Source organism: Cervus canadensis, chromosome 31 (genome assembly GCF_019320065.1).
Source record: "Cervus canadensis isolate Bull #8, Minnesota chromosome 31, ASM1932006v1, whole genome shotgun sequence".
Classification (NCBI taxonomy): domain Eukaryota; kingdom Metazoa; phylum Chordata; class Mammalia; order Artiodactyla; family Cervidae; genus Cervus; species Cervus canadensis.
The window spans coordinates 17,740,925-17,760,051 of NC_057416.1; the positions used below are offsets into that span (position 1 = coordinate 17,740,925).

A 19,127-nucleotide genomic window follows, 5' to 3' on the forward strand; every position below is an offset into this window, starting at 1 on the left:
AGCTAGGGGGAGGGTGAAAGGGAAAGTGTTGGTCGTTGAGTCGTATCCGACTCTGCAACCCCATAGACTGTAGCCCACCAGGCTTCTCTGTCCATGGGATTCTCCAGGCAAGAATACCGGAGTGGGTAGCCATTCCCTTCTCCAGAGGATCTTCCCAACCCAGGGATTGAACCCGGGTCTCCTACGTTGCCGGCAGATTTTTTCACCATCTGAGCCACAGGGAAGCTCTCGAGGAGAATGGATACGTGTATGTGTATGGATGGTTCCTTTGCGGTCCACCTGAAACTCTCAGGATGTTGTTCATCGACTATGCTCCAATATAAAATAAGTTAAAAAACAAAATAAAATTTAAAAGGGTACAAATGGAAAAAAAAAAGTTGGGAGGGAATCAAAAGAAGATTAATCTTTCATGACGTGTAAAAATTTCATGAAGTTCGCACGTCAGGGTCCGTAAGCTCAGCTTTATTGGCCCACGGGTGCTCTTGTTTGCGTTTTGGCTGGGGCTGCTGCAGCACGGGAGCAGTTGGCTTGACCTTGAAGAGCCTGAGTGCGGTGGGCTCCTGGCTTTCAGTGCTGTTCCCTGCGTTTCTAATGACACTAATGCATCATTCGAAATGATGCTAATGCAGTTACAACTCGGCTGCATTTAAGTGCCACATGAATTGACGCATCACATTATTTTAATCTTTAAGAAAATTACGAGGCTAAGCCTACCACATCGTAACAAGGAAAATGGACTTCAGATGTGCCCTTGAGGCCAAGCAGAGTAGGGGTTTTCTTGATAATTAGCTGGCAGAGCATTGTGTTGATTACACAGTGACGCTAGAGTTGTATCCAAAGAAAACAGTGTATGTTGACATTGCAAGACCACGCAGATATCAGTGTTCCCAATTCCTAGGGAAAAAAGTGATCAGAAAAACAACATGTAGAGTATCTCATCACTGCAGAATTTATTGACAAATATTAAAAAGTAAAATGAGGCTGCAACCAAAGTAAGTCTCCAGGTAGTTTATTTATAAGCAAAGCAAGGAAAGCCATTTACTAAAGGTGAGTTGGTGAAATCACATTTGATGGCAGAAGTAGAAGAAATGTGTCCCGAGAAAATTTGTTTCACACTATTTTAGCCTTCAGCCGAAGACTGCTGCTGCCTGGGGCTTCAGCAGCAGTGTCAAGATCAATTACGGAACAAGGCAAATGATTCCCAGTTATCTTCTTGACTCTTGACACTGATCGCTTATTAGCATCCGATGCCAAGTTTGAGACTAAAGAATTAGTCTTTTTGAATAGTCTGCATAAAGCAATAGCAGGCCAAGGGTGTTTTCAGAGAACTTGGGTATTTAGTAGTTCACTAAAACCTGAAGTGGAATCTGCTATGATATGTAACAATTAATAGTGGTGGAGCAGAAAAAAGGCTTAGTTGGACAAATGTACAAAACTTCTGAAAATGCCAGATGTTTAAAGCTTATGGTTATTCATTTTATAGTTAATTTGGCAGGTACTTTGTGGAACATACTTAAATCTATCATGTTGTTGTTATTCAACCATGAACTTCTTTTGCTGTCACAGATTTTTCACTTGTGTGAATTTTGTAAGAAACAGATGCTTTGCATCCTGACTGTCCTGCCCCTGATGGCAGCAGTGCAGGTTTACTACAACTTCTGAACTCAGGACTGAGACTGAAATTTTTCTGAGTAAGAACCACCTTCAGTCAGTCTTATTGAACACTGATTGGGTTTGAAAATTAGCTTGTGCTAATTTGATACTGAACTGTCAAATCGATACTATTTAATATCTAATATTTTATATTCCAATCATGTGAAATGGAACTTAAGTTCTAATGATAGCCTTTGAAAATTTAAGTTTACACTTAATGCTGTTTTTTAATGAGTTCAACCAAAAATTATAAACAAAATGGTATTTATATGAGAAACACATTTTGACAGTATTTTGTGGTATTTTGACAATTAATGTTTGAATATCAGGTAACGTCAGACTACCTTATACACTTCCCAGGAGATCAAAACTTAAAACAGGATGTGAGATTTCCATTCCCACACAAATTTGCTGCAGATATATTTTCTGAGCTTAAACTACAGTGCTAGTAGTTTCCTTTCCTACTTCACCTTCTTCTTACTGTGAATTTATGCTTCTTTAAAACAATTTCTTTTTTCTCTTGCAATATTGGGTCTCCAGCAAAAAGAAGATGAATGCATCTTGGCATCTTGAGACTAGTAATAAAAGAATGATAAATCAGTGTGGATTTTTTAAAATCATTTTATATTGAGAACCATTTCTGTTTTGCTGCTGAGACTAAACCATGTTCCCTAAAAAGTCTCGTTCCTTCATTATCTCAGCAGTGGCCTCCTCGCTGGGGCTCTGCACACACCTCAAGAACAGTCTGGTCATGAAGAGATACAGAGGATTACAGTGCACCTCAGAAGGGTGGCAAGGGAGATGTGTACGTGTGCTGAGGGAGTGGAGAGGAGAGGGTGGCTGTTCTCCCAGGGCAAGTAGATGAAGACATCACCAAACAGACATCTGAGCTGGATCTTAGAAGTTGGAGCCAAAAGTTTACAAGGTGGAGAGTGGGCTTTGTAGGCAGAAGGCAAAGCGAGTGCTTGCACAGGCATGAACAGTGAGAGAGCACAGCGTGTGGTTGCATGTGGCTGAGCAGGGAGGCTGGGGTGCTGAAGGGCCAGGGTGTGAAGGTGTCACGCGAAGTATGCGCCTCGGTTCTTTGTCTCGTCACAACAAAAATTTGGAGTGACGGACATTGAAGCCCCCTCGGCGGGTCACAGCTCTCGGAGGACAGACCGTGTTACAGCTCTTAAATAAATCAGTGTTACAGCTCAGTGTTACAGCTCTATTTATTTAGATAATAGCAGGAAAATCCATCTTCGAGGCGTGAGGGCACGTCGATCCAAAAGACGCGAAGAGAAGATCACCCCATCGCACCGGAGAGAGAGAGAGAGAAGAGGGAAGAGGGCTTTGGCTCCTCTTTTTATGTTTCTCTGTCCCTGGGCCTGTCTTATGTAAACTGGGCCTAGGCAGGAGCGTTGTTTGTTTTACCTGAGATTCTCACTCTGGTCCTCGGACCTTCCTTTGTTCTATTTTCCCGGGCTTTCCCCTTCCAGGTCTTTTAGCCACCGCCATTTTGGACTCTTTTTCCCTATTCTAACTACCTAACATTCCCCCCTCAAGAGATGGGAGGCCCAATTCTTTGGGAATAGGGGCATCAAGGTCTCTCTGGCTACTTCCTGCTGAACTGGGACGGCGAGGGGCACTGGGCCTCCCCCTCTTGCTAGTCTCAGGCCTCAGAGTCCTTATAGCGGTGTCCATCTAAGGGTGACTGATGTTTTTCGTGGTTAGCTGTAGTTTTATATCTTTGTTGAACTGGCGCTGCGTGTCGTAGCTTTACCTGGGCGGAGACAAGACAGGTTAGACAGTTGACAGTACATGGGACAGTCATAAGCAGCATCAGTGTGGCATAACAAGGACTAGTAGGGGCATTAGCCAATTTTAAATTTACATCACCAGGATGGCTCAAGTCTCTCCTTGTTCAGAGATCAGAAGAACTATCTCCTGTCTGTTTTGGAGTATTATTTCTGCCAAGCTGTGTTGGCTCTTTAGAGCTGTCTTGAGAAATCTTATCCCCAGAAACTAGATTTTGGGGGTGTTCAATAGAATGGCACTCATTTGTAGTTCTGAATAGATATCTGAGATCTCCCAGGGGCTCACAGGTGTATTGAGTGTCCTCTTCTGTTTTCTTCCATGGCTTGACTCGTGAGTAGTGAATCCAGGAGTCATGTCCTGGCACCTTGACTGCTGTGGGAGTAGAAAGTATTACAGGGTAGGGGCCCTTCCATGTGGGCTGGAGTTGAGCCTTTGGGGACCCATCCTTCCAGACTTTAATTAGGACTTGAGTCCCTTGAGCATATAGTGGAGAGTCTTTAGAGTCTTTTGGGTCCTGGTTCATACCCCACAAGCGTATATCCTGTTGGAATTGCCCAGGGGCCATGGTATAAGACTGGAGGGTCTGAACCTCTGGATCTAGGAAGAGGTCATTGACATAAACAAAAGGTCTCCCATATAGCATCTCATAAGGACTAAAACCAACCTGTTCCTTAGGGGCAATACGGGTACGGAGGAGAGCTATTGGTAAAGCCTCCTTCCATCCCAGGGAGGTCTCTTGGGTTATCTTTTTTATCATTGATTTTAAGAATTGGTTGGCCCTTTCTACTTTTCCTGAAGACTGAGGCCTCCAGGCACAATGGAGATAATAAGTAATGCCCAATGCTTTAGAGACTCCTTGGGTGATCTTAGAAGTAAATGATGTCCCATTGTCACTTTGTAATGACCTGGGCAGACCAAACCTTGGAATGATTTCATGGAGCAGTTTTTTTACTACCTCCTCAGCCTTATCAGTCCGGGTGGGAAAGCCTTCAATCCATCCTGTGAATGTATCTATCATGACTAATAGATATTTATACCCTTGAGAAACTGGCATCTGGGTGAAGTCCATCTGCCAGTCCTCTCCTGGATAGGCCCCACGTCGTTGGACAGGCTGGGCCAGCTGGGGTCTTCGAGCTCCTTGGGGGTTGTTTAATTGGTAAGTGGGACAAGAGGAGACTACTTGTCTTATAGTTGTTTGGAAGCCTGTTCCTCTGAAAGACCTTTCTAGTAATCTTTGGAGGGCCTTTTCTCCTAAATGAGTGGTGGCATGTAAGGAGTTAACCAACTTCCATTGGAGGTTCCCAAGCAGAAAAAGGAGCCCCTCCTTTTGGAACCACCCCATATGATCTTCTTGAAAGCCCTTACTCTTAGCTTTAAAAGTCTCACCTTCAGTATATGAAGGAGTTTCTGGCAAGTTAGTCTGTGGAACTAAGGTGGCAACCCCTATTAGGTCATGGTTCTGTAACACTGCTCTCTTAGCTGCCTGATCGGCTGCTTGGTTCACTTGAGTCACTTCTGTGCTCCCTTTTTGGTGTCCTTTACAGTGGGAGATTGAAATCTCAGCAGGCAGATGGACTGCCTCCAAGAGTCTAAGGATTTGATCACCATATTTGATTGGGGACCCTCGGGTGGTCAGATGGCCCCTTTCTTTCCAAATAGCTGCATGTGCATGTAGCACCAGAAAGGCATACTTGGAGTCAGTATAAATGGCTATTCTTTTTCCTTTTCCCAGCTCTAAAGTTCGACTCAGGGCTATGAGCTCAGCTAATTGGGCTGAAGTACCTGGTGGCAGTGGCTTAGCCTCTATGATCTCAAAACTGGAGACTACTGCATATCCGGCTCTTCTTTTTCCATCCAAGACAAAGCTGCTTCCGTCAGTGTACCAGATTTCCTCAGGATTGGTCAGAGGATCTTCTGACAATCCCTCTCGGGGTTTTGTCCAGTGGTCCAAGGTTTCTAGACAGGAGTGAAAGGGGAGAGAGCCCTCGGGGGTAGGCAGGAGGGTGGCTGGGTAAAGAACCTCACAAGGGGATATAGTGAGGCCTGGATTTTCCATCAGTATTACTTGATATCTGAGGATTCTTTGATCAGACATCCATAAATGGCCTCTCCCATTTAGGAGTTGTTTTACTTGGTGGCTGGTAAAAATAGTTTGCCCCCAAAGGAGAGTTTTAAAGCATCTTCTATCATAATTGCAATAGCTGCAAGATTTTGAAGGCAGGGGGGCCAGCCCTGGGTGGTTGGATCAAGTCTCTTAGATAAGTAAGCTACAGGCTGGGGCTCAGATCCCAACCTTTGAGTTAACACCCTCAAGGCTATTCCCTCTCTTTCAGGGACATAAAGTTGGAATGCTTTTTTTGGATCTGGCAACCTCAAGGCAGGTGCCTGAGTGAAGGCCTGTTTTAGTGTAGCCTCTGCCTTCTTTTGAGGAGTTCCCCACATTTGTGGGATTGAATCATCTCGTCCCTTTAAGCTTTTATATAAGGGCTGGGCAATTAGACCATAGTTGGGTATCCAGATTCTACAGTACCCAGTTAGCCCCAGGAAAGCTCTCAATTGTTTTTGAGTCGTGGGGGAGGGCAACTGGAGGATTCCTTGTACCCGATCAGAGGATCCTGGACCCGTGTGTAATCTGAACTCCCAGGTAAGTGACCTTTGTCTCGACCATCTGTGCCTTAGCACGGGAGACTTTATATCCCCTTTCTGCCAAAAAGTTTAGAACCTGAATTTCATGTTGTTGGGCACTTTTCTCATCTGGAGAGCAGATTAGTAGGTCATCTACATATTGTAGTATTTTCCCATTAGGTCCCCGGTCCAGATCTAGGAGATCCCGGCTAAGGGCCTGTCCAAACAAGTGGGGGCTATCTCTGAACCCCTGAGGTAATACTGTCCAAGTCATCTGTTGGTGTTTTTCTCCTGGGGCCTCCCACTCCAAGGCAAAAAGATACTGGGATTTCTTTAGCCAGTGGTATGCAAAAAAACGCATCTTTGAGATCCAAGACTGTAAACCACTTGGCACTGGGTGGGATTTCTCCCAGGATTACATAGGGACTGGGTACTGTGGGATGGAGGGGGGACTACAGCTTCATTTATGATCCGAAGATCTTGAACCATTTGCCAGGTTCTGTCCTTTTTCTTTACTGAGAGGATTGGTGTGTTACATGGCGAACTGGTGGGGACCAATAGCCCACAAGCAAGGACTTTATTTATTAAAGGCTGTAGTCCCTCTCGAGCCTCTCTTTTGAGAGGATATTGTTTCCGGTTAGGAAACCACGTGGGATCTCGGAGGACAATGATGACCAGTTCAGCTTGGTGGGCTCGTCCAGGAATCCCCTGGTCCCACACCTGGGGGTTAATTTTGTCCTCCCATAGTCTTTGTTCTCTCTCTGTTGGAGGTGTGATGGGTTCCTCAGTAGTAAGCAGAAGCTGTAGGGCCCTAGGGGCTGAAAAGCTTCCCATCACAAGGGTGGTCCCCAGTTTAGTGAATATGTCTCTTCCCATTAAGGGAGTAGGACACTCAGGGACCACCAGGAACTGATGGGAAAATATTTGTCCATCCCAGCAACAAAGAAGTGCTTGGGTGAATCTTCTAGTAGTTGCTTTTCCTGTAGCACCCAAAATGGTACAGGTTTGGGAGGAGAAGGCTCCGGAGTAGGAGATCAAGACAGAGTAGGTAGCCCCTGTGTCAACCAAGAAATTCTCGGACCTACCTGCCACATCCGGTTGCACCCTTGGCTCCAGCCGTGATGGTTATCTGTGACAGGTGCGCTGGCTGGAGCGGGCCGCTTCAGTCCTCTTGAACCATCGTGAGGGAAGGCTTGGCGCTTGACCTTGAGGCTCTTGGGTCCCCAGGGCAGAGTGCCGCCCAATGTCCCAGTTGATGGCATTTGTGGCAAGCTGTTCTAGGAGACTTGTCACGGTTAGGACACTCTTTGGCCCAGTGCCCCGCCTGTCTACAGATTAGGCATTTGCCTCGTGCCTTGTCATTCAAGGGCTCGGGGTGTGCCATCGGGCTTCCCTGGAGGGCGGCCAGCACCTGGGCATGCCTTGTCTCTTTCCTTCTCTCCCTCTCCTGGGCCTTGGCCTCCTTCTCCTGTTCTCTGTTATAAAAGGTATTGGGGGCTGTCTGGATCATCTCATCTACAGAGGCAGCAGAGTCCTGCTGCTGTAGCTGTTGTAACTTAATCCTGATGTCTGATGCACACTGGGACAGGAATTTGTCCTTTAAAATCACCTGTCCCTTGTAAGAGTCTAAGTCTAAATTGGTAAACTTTTGGAGGGCCTCTTTTAGCTTTTCTAGAAAGGCAACGGGGTTCTCATTGGGCTCCTGAGTTATTGCTGAGACCCGGGCATAGCTGATGACTTTTTGCTGGGCTGCTTTCGGTCCTGCCTTTACACAGATGAGAAAATGATCCCTTTCCCAGATGTGCTCAGGGTCATTATAATTCCAGTTAGGATCGGAGGAGGGGACTGCAGTTTCCCCTACTGGGTATCTATCGCTTGACATGTGAAGCCCTGTTGCATACCTCCGGACTTCCTTTAAGACCCTAGTATGTTCAGGGTCGGATAAAGTTTGACTAAATATGACCATGATGTCTTTCCATGTCAAGTCAAAGACCAAGGTAATATGTTGGAACGTATCTATATATTTGCCTGGGTCATCTGTATAGCTTCCCAGGTCTTGTTTGATCTGTCTTAGTTCTAAGAGGGAGAAGGGTTTATGGACGCGGGTTGGTCCGAATTCTCCTCCAGTTTCAACTAAGGGACATACTCAAGCTGGCTTTTGTGGAGGGGGTGCTCCCGGATATGGGGACACGCTTGGATACAAGGAAGAAGCACCAGGCAACTCGGGAGCTGTGGGAGGTGAGCCTTCACGGGGGAGTTCCTTCTCTTGGTTGCCTGTGCCTAACACCATTTGCCTAGTGGGCTCAGTTTTAGGGTGTACAACAATCCCATACTTAAGACAGAGTTCCTTCATATCTCTCAGTCTGAAGAAAATTTGGGCATAGGGGATCTCTGTCCATTTCCCTTGTCTTTTGCAGAATAATTCTAATTGCAGGATGGTATTGTAATTTAAAGTCCCATCCTCGGGCCAGTGTTCCTCGTCCCCCAGTGGATACTGTGGCCACGCAGTGGCACAAAAGAATTTTAAATGACTCCTCCTCAGAGTTAAGAGGATCGAACAGCTTCCAGTTATCAAGGATGCACCTCAAGGGCATCTGCCGGGAAGTGGATTGGTTATTTCCCATCTGAAAAACAGTCATGTTAGGGAGGAAAAGGAAAAGAAAAAAACTAATAGGCTTTTTGAAGCTTATCCTACCCAATACTGTCGCAACCTGAGAGCCAGGCGTCCCCGGGTCAGGATGCAGATCTCCAGGCAGGCTGAGGCGTGACAACCTCCTAGAGATTGAATCCCTGGGCAGGTCGAGGCGTGACAACCTCCTGGGACCCTTGGGACTAGAGGATCCCCGAAAGGCTGAGGCGTGACAACCTTTCAAGGACCAGATCCCTAGGCAGGTCAAGGCGTGATGACCTCCTGGGACCCCCGGGCTGGAGTTGGGGCGTCCCCAAGGTCTCCAGCGTGACCAGTGCTGGGTGGAATTAAGGGGTTGTAACTCATTGCTAGTTTGTCCACTGTGGATGGGAAGATACCATGATGTAAGCTCATCCTACCTAGTACTGTCGCAACCTGAGAGCCAGGCATCCCCGGGTCAGGATGCAGATCTCCAGGCAGACTGAGGCGTGACAGCCTCCTAGAGATCGAATCCCCGGGCAGGTCAAGGCGTGACGGCCTCCCGAGAACTGGGCCCCTGGGCAGGTCGAGGCATGACAATCTCCTGGGACCCTTGGGACTAGAGGATCCCCGAAAGGTTGAGGCGTGACAACCTTTCGAGGACCAGATCCCTAGGCAGGTCAAGGCGTGATGACCTTCTGGGACCCCCAGGCTGGAGTTTGGGTGTCCCCAAGGTCTCCAGTGTGACCAATGCTAGGTAGGACTAAGGGGTTGGATATTATACAGTTCTTCTCTCCCAAGGCCAGCTATTTTTTTGTTATCCCTCTAGAAGATTGTAGAGGCAACATTGTGGGCCCGGATGGGGCTGAGGAAAGGAGCATGAAACAGGAGGGAAAGGGGGGCAGAGCACAACCTTTGAAAGAATGACATAGCATGGGGGTATAACATAAACTGATTGAAATCAATTGGGTCCATCAGGACAAGTCAAATTCGAGCAAAATCCCCAATCTGTAAGCCAAAAGACACACCCAGAGGTGGCAGAACAGCTCTAAGGCACTGTCAACAGAGGGAGGAGTGGGTGGTTCCCCAATGGCTGGGATGATCCTCCTGCTCATTAGCATATGCATTCGCCCCGCTCACAAAACTTAGTTAGGCCACATTCCATGGCCGTACCCTGTAGAACGGGCGCTTCTCTCTGGATTTTAGCAAATCCACCTCCCACTTATCACTTTGTCTCTCACTGAATTTTTGCAGTAAGATCTCAGAGCCTGAGCCGGGCATCCTGGGTTTTGGTCGGGCTCGAGTCCCGGGAGAAAGAGCTGAAGGAAAAGAGGAAAAAGCAGTGGGAAAAACGTGCCAAGGGATCCCCTTCATAGCCTACTGGAAAATTTGCTAGATATCTGACCGGTGCTCACAGTTTTCATTGGCCTGATTTTTGGCACAAAGAGTAGGGACAGAAGAACCCCCACCGGCTTGGGTAACAGCTGCTGGGGCCCAGCAGATAGCGCCTTTGGGACATACCTAAGAGTAGCCTCTCCAGAGTCCCACAATTGCGCCCACTGCCGCCCGCCTATTCGCGGGGGTTCAAGGAAACAAGAAAAGAGAGATTCTAAAGGAGTTAAGATTTTGTTAGGCATGTCCCTCCAGCCATAGGAGCTAGGACCTCCTACCTTAACCTGAGGTCTGTTGGAATCTGAGGCTGAGCCGCGTGGGCTTTCTGCTGAGTTCGTTTTTCATTGCCCCAGTTTCTAGCACGACGGGCCTTCCCCTGCGCTGGGTTTTCTTCACGTTCCTCTTCTGCCGCAGGAGCTTTGCTGAGCTGGGCTCCTGCTGCGCTTGGCCTCTTCCGCGTGGAGGTTGTTTCAGCCAGGTTATACCCGAGTCACGGCACCATAGATGTCAGGCGAGTGCATGCTCCTCGGTTCTTTGTCTCGTCACAACAAAAATTTGGAGTGACGGACATTGAAGCCCCCTCGGCGGGTCGCAGCTCTCAGAGGACAGACCGTGTTATAGCTCTTAAGTAAATCAGTGTTACAGCTCAGTGTCACAGCTCTACTTATTTAGATAATAGCAGAAAAATCCATCTTCGAGGCGTGAGGGCACGTCGATCCAAAGATGCAAAGAGAAGATCACCCCATTGCTCAGGAGAGAGAGAGAGAAAAGAGGGAAGAGGGCTTTGGTTCCTCTTTTTATATGTTTCTCTGTCCCTGGGCCTGTCTTATGTAAATTGGGCCTAGGCAGGAGCGTTGTTTGTTTTACCTGAGGTTCTCACTCTGGTCCTCGGACCTTCCTTTGTTCTATTTTCCCGGGCTTTCCCCTTCCAGGTCTTTTAGCCACCGCCATTTTGGACTCTTTTTCCCTATTCTGACTACCTAACAAAGGGGCCTGGCCCCGTGCCCTGAAAGTCTGGTTTAGGATGCAGATTTCTTGCAGTAGAGTTACCTCATAAGTAATATCAGATCCTGGCAAGGGATAAATCAACCTGGGTGTCATAAACGTTCTTCTAGTTTCTTCCTTCTTTCCGCTGCACCACGGGGCATTTGGGATCTCAGTTCCCCCACCAGGGATTAAGCCTGGGCCACAGCACTGAAAGCCCAAAATCCTAATCACGAGACCACCAGGGAACTCCCTCCATCTGCATTTTTTTTTAAATTTTTTAAAAATTGACATATGGTTGATTTACAATGCTGCGTTAGTTCCAGATGTAGCAGAGTGACTCAGGTCTACATCCATTTATGTGGGATCTTAGTTCCCCGACCAGGGATCAAACCTGCACCCCCAACATTGGAAGTGCAGAGTCTTAACTACTGGACCACCAAGGAAGTCCCCATCTGTATTGTATTTCCGCTTAACTCAGTGTATTTGCAGTCGAAAAGCCAAACTAGAATACCTGGCAAATAGTGCAAATTGAAGAGACTGAAAATGCAGTTAAGTTTGAGATTTTAGAAGTTTTCATGGGAGGAAAAGACTTTTAAGAGGCATTGCAATGGTCTAAAATGACAAATCATGCTTGATTTTGTTTTTGCCAGCTGTCTTTGCAGATTTCCTACTCTGTTTTTCTGAAACTTTTGTCTTTGTTTTTTAGTGGACCGAAGACTGCAGAAAATCAACTTATCCTCCTTCTGGGCCCACGTGAGTAAACGTCAGACGAGCAGGATTTACTCTGACCTTCCTGGAGGTTTCTCTCCATGTTAAGTGTGATCTCATAGAAGTAATGAGATCATGTTACTTAAGTCATGTCTTCTATCCTGAGATGATTTTGTTTCACTTGAGGTTTGTGTGGTATGCATTTGGCTAAGACTTTGAACAAATGTGAAGAAAATACCCCATGATGAAATGTCCCATTTTGAGCCCATCAAAATCAGGGAGAAAAAAAGGATTAGCATTCTCCACTAAATTCTTCTATCTTCCCCTAAGTATTTTTCTCATGCTGACAAATGCACAGGTGACCTGTGATTTTCTGTGATGCCTGAGTATAAACCACCCCATCATGCTGAAGCAAAAGAGTGCAGCATCTCACATGAAACTTTAAAAAAAAATAAACCCTGCCCATGATCATCAAAACTATTGAGGCCAAAACAGGATTGGAAAACATAGGAATAGCCAATAACATGTTTTAGTGTGTTGAACATTAATGTTTTTAGTTTAGGGTTTTGGCCTTTTCAAATCCTGCGTGGCTAAATAGGGAAAAACCTAAGAATGGCTCACCACCCCAGCGGGTACAGAATGTGAAAAAGAAGGAAGAGGTGTCAGGAAGAGTCACCGTTTCCTCCCCGCTCTTCCCTTGCACTGAAAGTAGCCTGCCGCAGAGAAAGGAAGACAGAAGGCATGCTTTAACCGAAGGGTTATTCCTATTCGTGACTACAGAAGTATAAGTAGGACCCCAATTCTGTGACTTGTAGGAACTAACACATCCCCTCCTAACCCACCCCCACCGTGGAAAATCAGTCTGGATTTATGTCTGTATGTTTAAGAGCCTGGTAACGTTGCAGCTCCCACCAGGCTGCACCTTTTGCTTCTCCGGGGCGGGGCAGTGAAGGAGCAAACGCGGGCTGGTTTTGGGCAGCGTTGAGCTCAGCAGTCACTGAGCGGCACACCTGTAAGGGCTCTTTCAGTCCAGTGAGAGGTGCCAGGGGATCATGTTTCTGTGGTGACAGGAGAGTTGCAGAGTTCATCCATCAGGGTTTCAGCCCTGGCTCCACTCATCAGGTAGTGGGTGTTGCTACTGTCCTCACAGTAGAAATGGCTATGTGTAAATTGAAGAGTAGGACTTCGGGGAATGGATATGATGAACAGTGACTTGGCTTGGACTTACTAAGAAGAGTGAGGAGAGAGAATGTGGGGACTTCCCTGGTGGTCCAGTGGTAAGACTCTGTGCTTTCATGCAAGGGGTCTGGGTTTGATCCCTGGTTGGGGAATTAAGATCCCATATGCTGCACAGCATAGCAAAAAACAAACAAAAACGGAGAAGAGAGGATGTGTGGTAGGAAGTGTAGCATGGCTGAGTCAGTAGTGAGGTTCTTGAAGAAAATGGTGGGAAGCTCATATACTGTGTTGCCATTCTGGGGGCTTAAAAAGGGACCTTACTGAAGCCAGCTCTAGAGTCAATGATTTGACAACAGTGTTGAGACTGTCTGAGAGGGAATTCTGAGACTGGGAAACCAACTGGAGAAGTGCCCAGAGCCTAGGCTTAATTTTTGTAGAGATTTAGGATGGGGAAAGGCATATATTTCCTGGCAGTGATATTCAGGTTACATAAAGCTATTGAGCCAAAATTGATTATTTTACCTATCACCATTATGTGTTAACCTTCCTATAATGCTGTAATTCCATTTTAGGATTTCTAAAATGGCATTGTATAAATGACCCAGGACAGAAGCGCTGAGTGGAAAAGGAGCTTTTTTGCAAATTTTGGTTTGAGTACCAACTTCTCTGTTGTTATTAAGAATATGTCTCTAACATTCCTATAATGGTGTAACTATCTAACCATCATCAAGAAACTGATTTTAAACATTTCAAGATGATACACCTCTCATTGCAGTTACAGGGGTCCAGTTCCGTGGTTCACCATAAATCTCGATTTACCACCGTACAAAAGATGGCATGAATTGATGGTGGTCAAAGCACCAGCGGTAGGGTGTGATTCTTAAATCTTTTATTTCTGACTTGACTGAATACAATTGTATTTAAAAGAACACATCATGATACTATGTACCACGTACTTTAAGAATCTGCTTTCCATGGTTCTCTGCCATTTATAATAAATGATAGTAGAGAAAAGAGGATGTCATTTCTCTGTAGCGTCTCGATTTTTACTAGCCTCTGCCTTTGTTTCTTTATCTCATATCATATATTACCATCTAAAGTTAATCACATGTCATGTTAAAGATATGTCTTGTTTACATATGTTTTTAAATAGTACTCGTATTTAGCTACATGTAGATAAGTCAAAAGTCTATATCTGTCTTTTGTTACACAAAAATTAATCTTTTTTAACGGTTAAAAAGCATTCAGTTTTTTATTAATATATATTCATTGCACACATAGTCGAAATAAAACCTTCTGTAACTCATTGTGTGGTTCTTGATTAAAATACAGATTATAGGCTTTCAGAAAATTTGTATTGGGGTATGGTATACATACAGTAAAGTGCACAGTTCTTAGGTATACAGATCAGTGTGATATAATGACAATTATGATTACTGTGATTTACAAAACAGGGCTAATCATTTAGTAAACATGGATGTACATTAATTACAAGCTTCTTCTGAAGTGGTCTTCAGATACTTTCTATATCAAGATTAATGTTAAATGTCAACACTTCCTTATGTCTCTTATCAATTTTTAAATTTATTTTTCAGCTGAAAGTTATAGTGAATTCCATGAAGAATATAATAAATGCATTTGTGCCAAGTGGAAAAATTGTACAGTTGGTGGATCAAAAGTTGGTAAGAAATATTATTTCCTACAATAAATGTTAAAGACACACATGGACACATGTACACACGATTCAGTGAAGGCTCTGTACTTATTTAAAGGCATAATTTGACAGCCTCTTCTAAGGAGCTTGGACAAATTTGCTTTTATTTCAGACTACTGTTAAAACCTCAGAGGGACTTAAAATTCTGGTGCTTGGTAGTATTACAAGACATAAAGTAGCATGGTAATTTTCGGCAGTTTGTTGCTCTTTAATGTATTTATAAAAGAAATGGTTTGTGGGTGAACATGCCATGGGGCAACTAAACCTGCAGGCCACAGCTCCTCCAACTACCACTCTGTCTACTGCTCCAACGGCTGCTCCATTTACTACTCCGTCTGCTGCTCCATCTGCTGCTCCATCTGCTGCTCCAACCGCTACCCTAACCCTCGCACCTCGAGTCCACGCTTCGCAACGAGAGAAGCCACCGCAAGGAGAAACCCTCGCACCACACCTAGAGAGTAGCCCTGCTTGCCGCAACTAGAGAAAAGCCCAAGCTCAGCAAGGAAGGCCCAGCAAAGCCAAAAATTAATTAATCAATTAATTTTTTTTTCTTTTTTTTTTTTTTTTTACAAACCATTCACTTTTATTAACAGCCATGTGTTAATTTCACACAGTTGAAATAAATCTATGGTATGATCCATGATTAAATAAATACACATCAAAAGCACAGAGATATTCATTTTTCTGAAATAATGATGTGAGGGTTCTGATTTTTATGGCTTACAAAACAAAGCCTAGGAAACACTTAGGAAATATGATATACACTAATTACGTGGCTTTTCCAGGAAGGGATTCTAATACATCTCTTGGTGATCACAGAACCTGTCTTTGTTTCAACATTGTTATATAACATTCATGACTTGTGTTTTTATTATAAAGATCCATCAATAGTATAGTGAAATGTGATTGTGTTCTTACAATTCAAGTGATATAACTATTGAAAATTTATAACCAACTTCTGTCTTACTTTAAGACATGAAAAGATTCCATGAGCACTTACATCATGGCAACCTCCAGAGATATTTCAGATCAATGACAAACACCTCCACATTGTCCATTTTACACTCTGGTATCCTTCATCTTCTAATGGCGTAGAGATAGAAATGGTTGCAACACAATATAAAAAGGTTAATCTTTGAAGCATAGACCATTAAAAACCCATGTTTGCATACACACTAGAAACGAAGCATAGTATGGATTATCTGAGTGTTGTATTGCATTCATTTCAAATAATCTCAAATCACGTCATTATAAACAAGCATACATTGCTAATAATTCATTCTAACTTTCTAACCATCAGTCTTCATCTCATGATCCATGCTAATATATCCATTTTCTGTGAGTTTTAACTATGGAGTACTCCCTACAGTAATTCTCCTTCAGAGAAACTTCAGAAAAGAAGTATTGATGGAATACTTTCTAATATGCAGTCTCTTATGTTTATTTACATTTGATTTTTTATTAAATACCTTTCTACATATGTGTTACATCATCTCCATAGGTTTCTTGTATTAAACACTCGTGTTTTCTGAGGTATGTTTAGGACAAACCCCTTCCATCACTTGTTCCCTTACTAGGGTTTCCTCTCCAGTGTGTGCGCTCAGCTGTTTAGAGAGACGGCCACTGTAACTAAAGCCTTTGCCACATTCTGCACATTTACAAGGTTTCTCTCCAGTATGAACTCGCAGCCATGTAGTGCGCATTGATTTCTGATTAAAGGCTTTGCCACATTCTGTACATGTGTATCGTTTCTCCCTAGTATGGATTTGCGGAGAAGGCAATGGCACCCCACTCCAGTACTCTTGCCTGGAAAATCCCATGGATGGAGGAGGCTTGTAGGCTGCAGTCCATGGGGTCGCTAAGAGTCCGACATGAGCGACTTCACTTTCACTTTTCACTTTCATGCATTGGAGAAGGAAACGGCAACCCACTCCAGTGTTCTTGCCTGGAGAATCCCAGGGACGGGGGAGCCTGGTGGGCTGCCGTCTATGGGGTCGCACAGAGTCGGACATGACTGAAGCGACTTAGCAGCAGCAGCAGCAACAGCATAGATTTGATGATGTGCAGTTAAAGCTGAACTCCAAATAAAGGCTTGGCCACACTCACACAATGATTAAGGTCTCTGCGCAGTATGAATTTGCTGATGTCGAGTCAGCTGGTATCTGGCTGCTGTCTCCACTCTCCTTATACTCCTGGGATTGTTCAGTTGCTCCAGAAAGGTGACCAGATTCAGCCCAGAGACTACAAGTCCTGTTCATCAGAGAAAGGAATATTTGTGTTCTTAGAGATTCATCCGTGTCCAATCCCAAGGAGGCCAGGTTCCCGTAGTTCCGTAACATCACATCTGTGTACAATGCCCGCTGACCGAGGCCCAGGCATTCCCACTCCTCTTGAGTGAAGTCTATGGCCACATCCCGGAATGTCAACTGTCCCTGAGAAGCTGCCATTTCCTCGTCTTCTGCCTCCTGCTCTGCGTCTTCTTTGGGGATATTATGTCCCACACTCGCACACAGCCTGAGAAAATACCTTTAAAGGCATCCACACAGCTCTTTCACCTTCAGCTGCTGCAGTGAAAAGGAAGAGAACGACTTCTGCTTTCTCTCTCCCTTTTCTGAGCTCTTTTTTGACTTCCTCTGTCTCAGAGCTGTAGTGGGTAATCAAGATTAAGCTGATACGCTAATCACATCGTGGGTTTGGTGCTCACTTTCCCCACTCTCTTTGCAGACCACCCTGAGAGTTCTCTTTCTTTTCGCATTAGAGAGACCAAGCCCCAGAACAATTCACAAGAGGCAAGGGACCCAACTTCTGGGCTACCTGACTCTGCCTCTGAGGGTCTTTGAAACAATGCAGCAGGAAGACCCGCTTCCAGGAGCCCTGAGCTTGAGCCCTCAGCTCTGCCTGCCCCAGAGCTCTGGCTCAATTAATTTTTAAAAACACAGGGGTTTTAACCCCTTAGGCAAAAAAAAATAAGCTTTGATCACCTATTGTGGCAACAATGGCTAATACAGAGTATATGTAAAAGAACCAAATCTCAAAGCCACACTTGAGGTTGAATGATTATTAATGTGTTTGTTTTTCAGCCTGGTCTGCTTGGCAACTTGCCTGGCCCTTTCGAGGAGGAATTGAAGGGAATTGCAGCTATTACTGAAATCCCTTTAGGTAAAGTTCACTTTGCAGTTTTACAAAATTTAATAAAGTACCCCCAATTTTTTATTGGGGTATGGTAATGCATACAGTGAAGTACACAGATCTTAGGAATACAGATCAGTAGAATTTTTAATATCCAGGAGTGTGTGTGTCTCAGTCATGTCCAACTCTTTGTGACCCCATGGACTGTAGCCTGCCAGGCTCCTCTGTCTGGATTTTCCAGGCAAGAATACTGGAGTGGGTTGCCATTTCCTACTCCAGGGGAGCTTCTTAAGCCAGAGATCAAACCCATATCTCCTGCATTGGCAGGTAGATTCTTTACCACTGCACCACCTGGGACTCCCCATGCATACTTGCATTTAATCACAACTCAGAACAAGATACAGAAACAATTTACAGCAATCCAGCCTGCTCCATTCTGCACAATTCTGAATCTCTTGGTAACCACTATTTGGACTTCAGCTTAGGTTAGTTTTGCCTCTTAAACGTCGTACAAATAGAGCCAAACAATGTGAACTGTTGTCTGGTTTCTTGCACATACCATTATAGGTAGTATGACTTGGATATTTGTCATTTTCACATTTGAATTGTGAACATTCTTGTTCATGTTTTTTATGGGCATGTACACTGATTTCTCTGGGATATGACCTGGGTTATAGGGTAGTTGAGCAATTTAGCCTTGGAGTCTCTGCCAACCAGTTTTTCAAAGTGATTGTAACCATTGACAGCATAGTATTGATACAAGACTTTTTTCCACTTGCTGATTCTCCGTGTGATAGTGTCACTCTCTTTTATTTGGGCATTTTGTTGAGTGTGTTATATTCACTCATTATGGTTTAATTGGGGCTTCCCTGATAGCTCAAGTTGGTAAAGAAAGTGAAAGTGAAAGTCGCTCAGTCATGTCCGACTCTGCGACCCCATGGACTGTACAGTCCGTGAAATTCTCTAGGCTGGAATACTGGAGTGGGTAGCCTTTCCCTTCTCCAGGGGATCTTCCCAACCCAGGGATTGAGCTCAGGTCTCCCACATTGCAGGTGGATTCTTTACCAGCTGAGCCACAGTGTTTCAGTTGGTAAAGAATCCTCCTGCAGTGCAGGAGACCCCAGTTGGTTCAATTCCTGGGTTGGGAAGATCCACTGAAGAAGGGATAGGCTACCCACTCCAGTATTCTTGGGCTTCCCCTGTGGCTCAGCTGGTGAAGAATCTGCCCGCAATGCGGGAGACCTGGGTTTGATCCTGGTTTGAGAAGATCCCCTGGAGAAGGGATAAGCTACCCACTCCAGTATTCTTGCCTGGAGAATTCCATAGACAGAG

The 19,127-nt window shown here is 44.9% G+C and overlaps 1 protein-coding gene across 1 annotated transcript in view; it reads left to right on the top strand.

Moving 5' to 3' along the window:
* Nucleotides 1-19,127, top strand: part of ASAH1 (N-acylsphingosine amidohydrolase 1) — a 40,321-nt gene that overhangs the window by 10,853 nt on the left and 10,341 nt on the right. Inside the window, exons 2-5 of the mRNA XM_043454221.1 lie at nucleotides 11,772-11,818; nucleotides 13,728-13,818; nucleotides 14,548-14,634; nucleotides 17,747-17,825. Coding sequence (XP_043310156.1) covers nucleotides 11,772-11,818; nucleotides 13,728-13,818; nucleotides 14,548-14,634; nucleotides 17,747-17,825 — 304 coding nt within the window. The remainder of the gene's footprint in view (nucleotides 1-11,771; nucleotides 11,819-13,727; nucleotides 13,819-14,547; nucleotides 14,635-17,746; nucleotides 17,826-19,127) is intronic.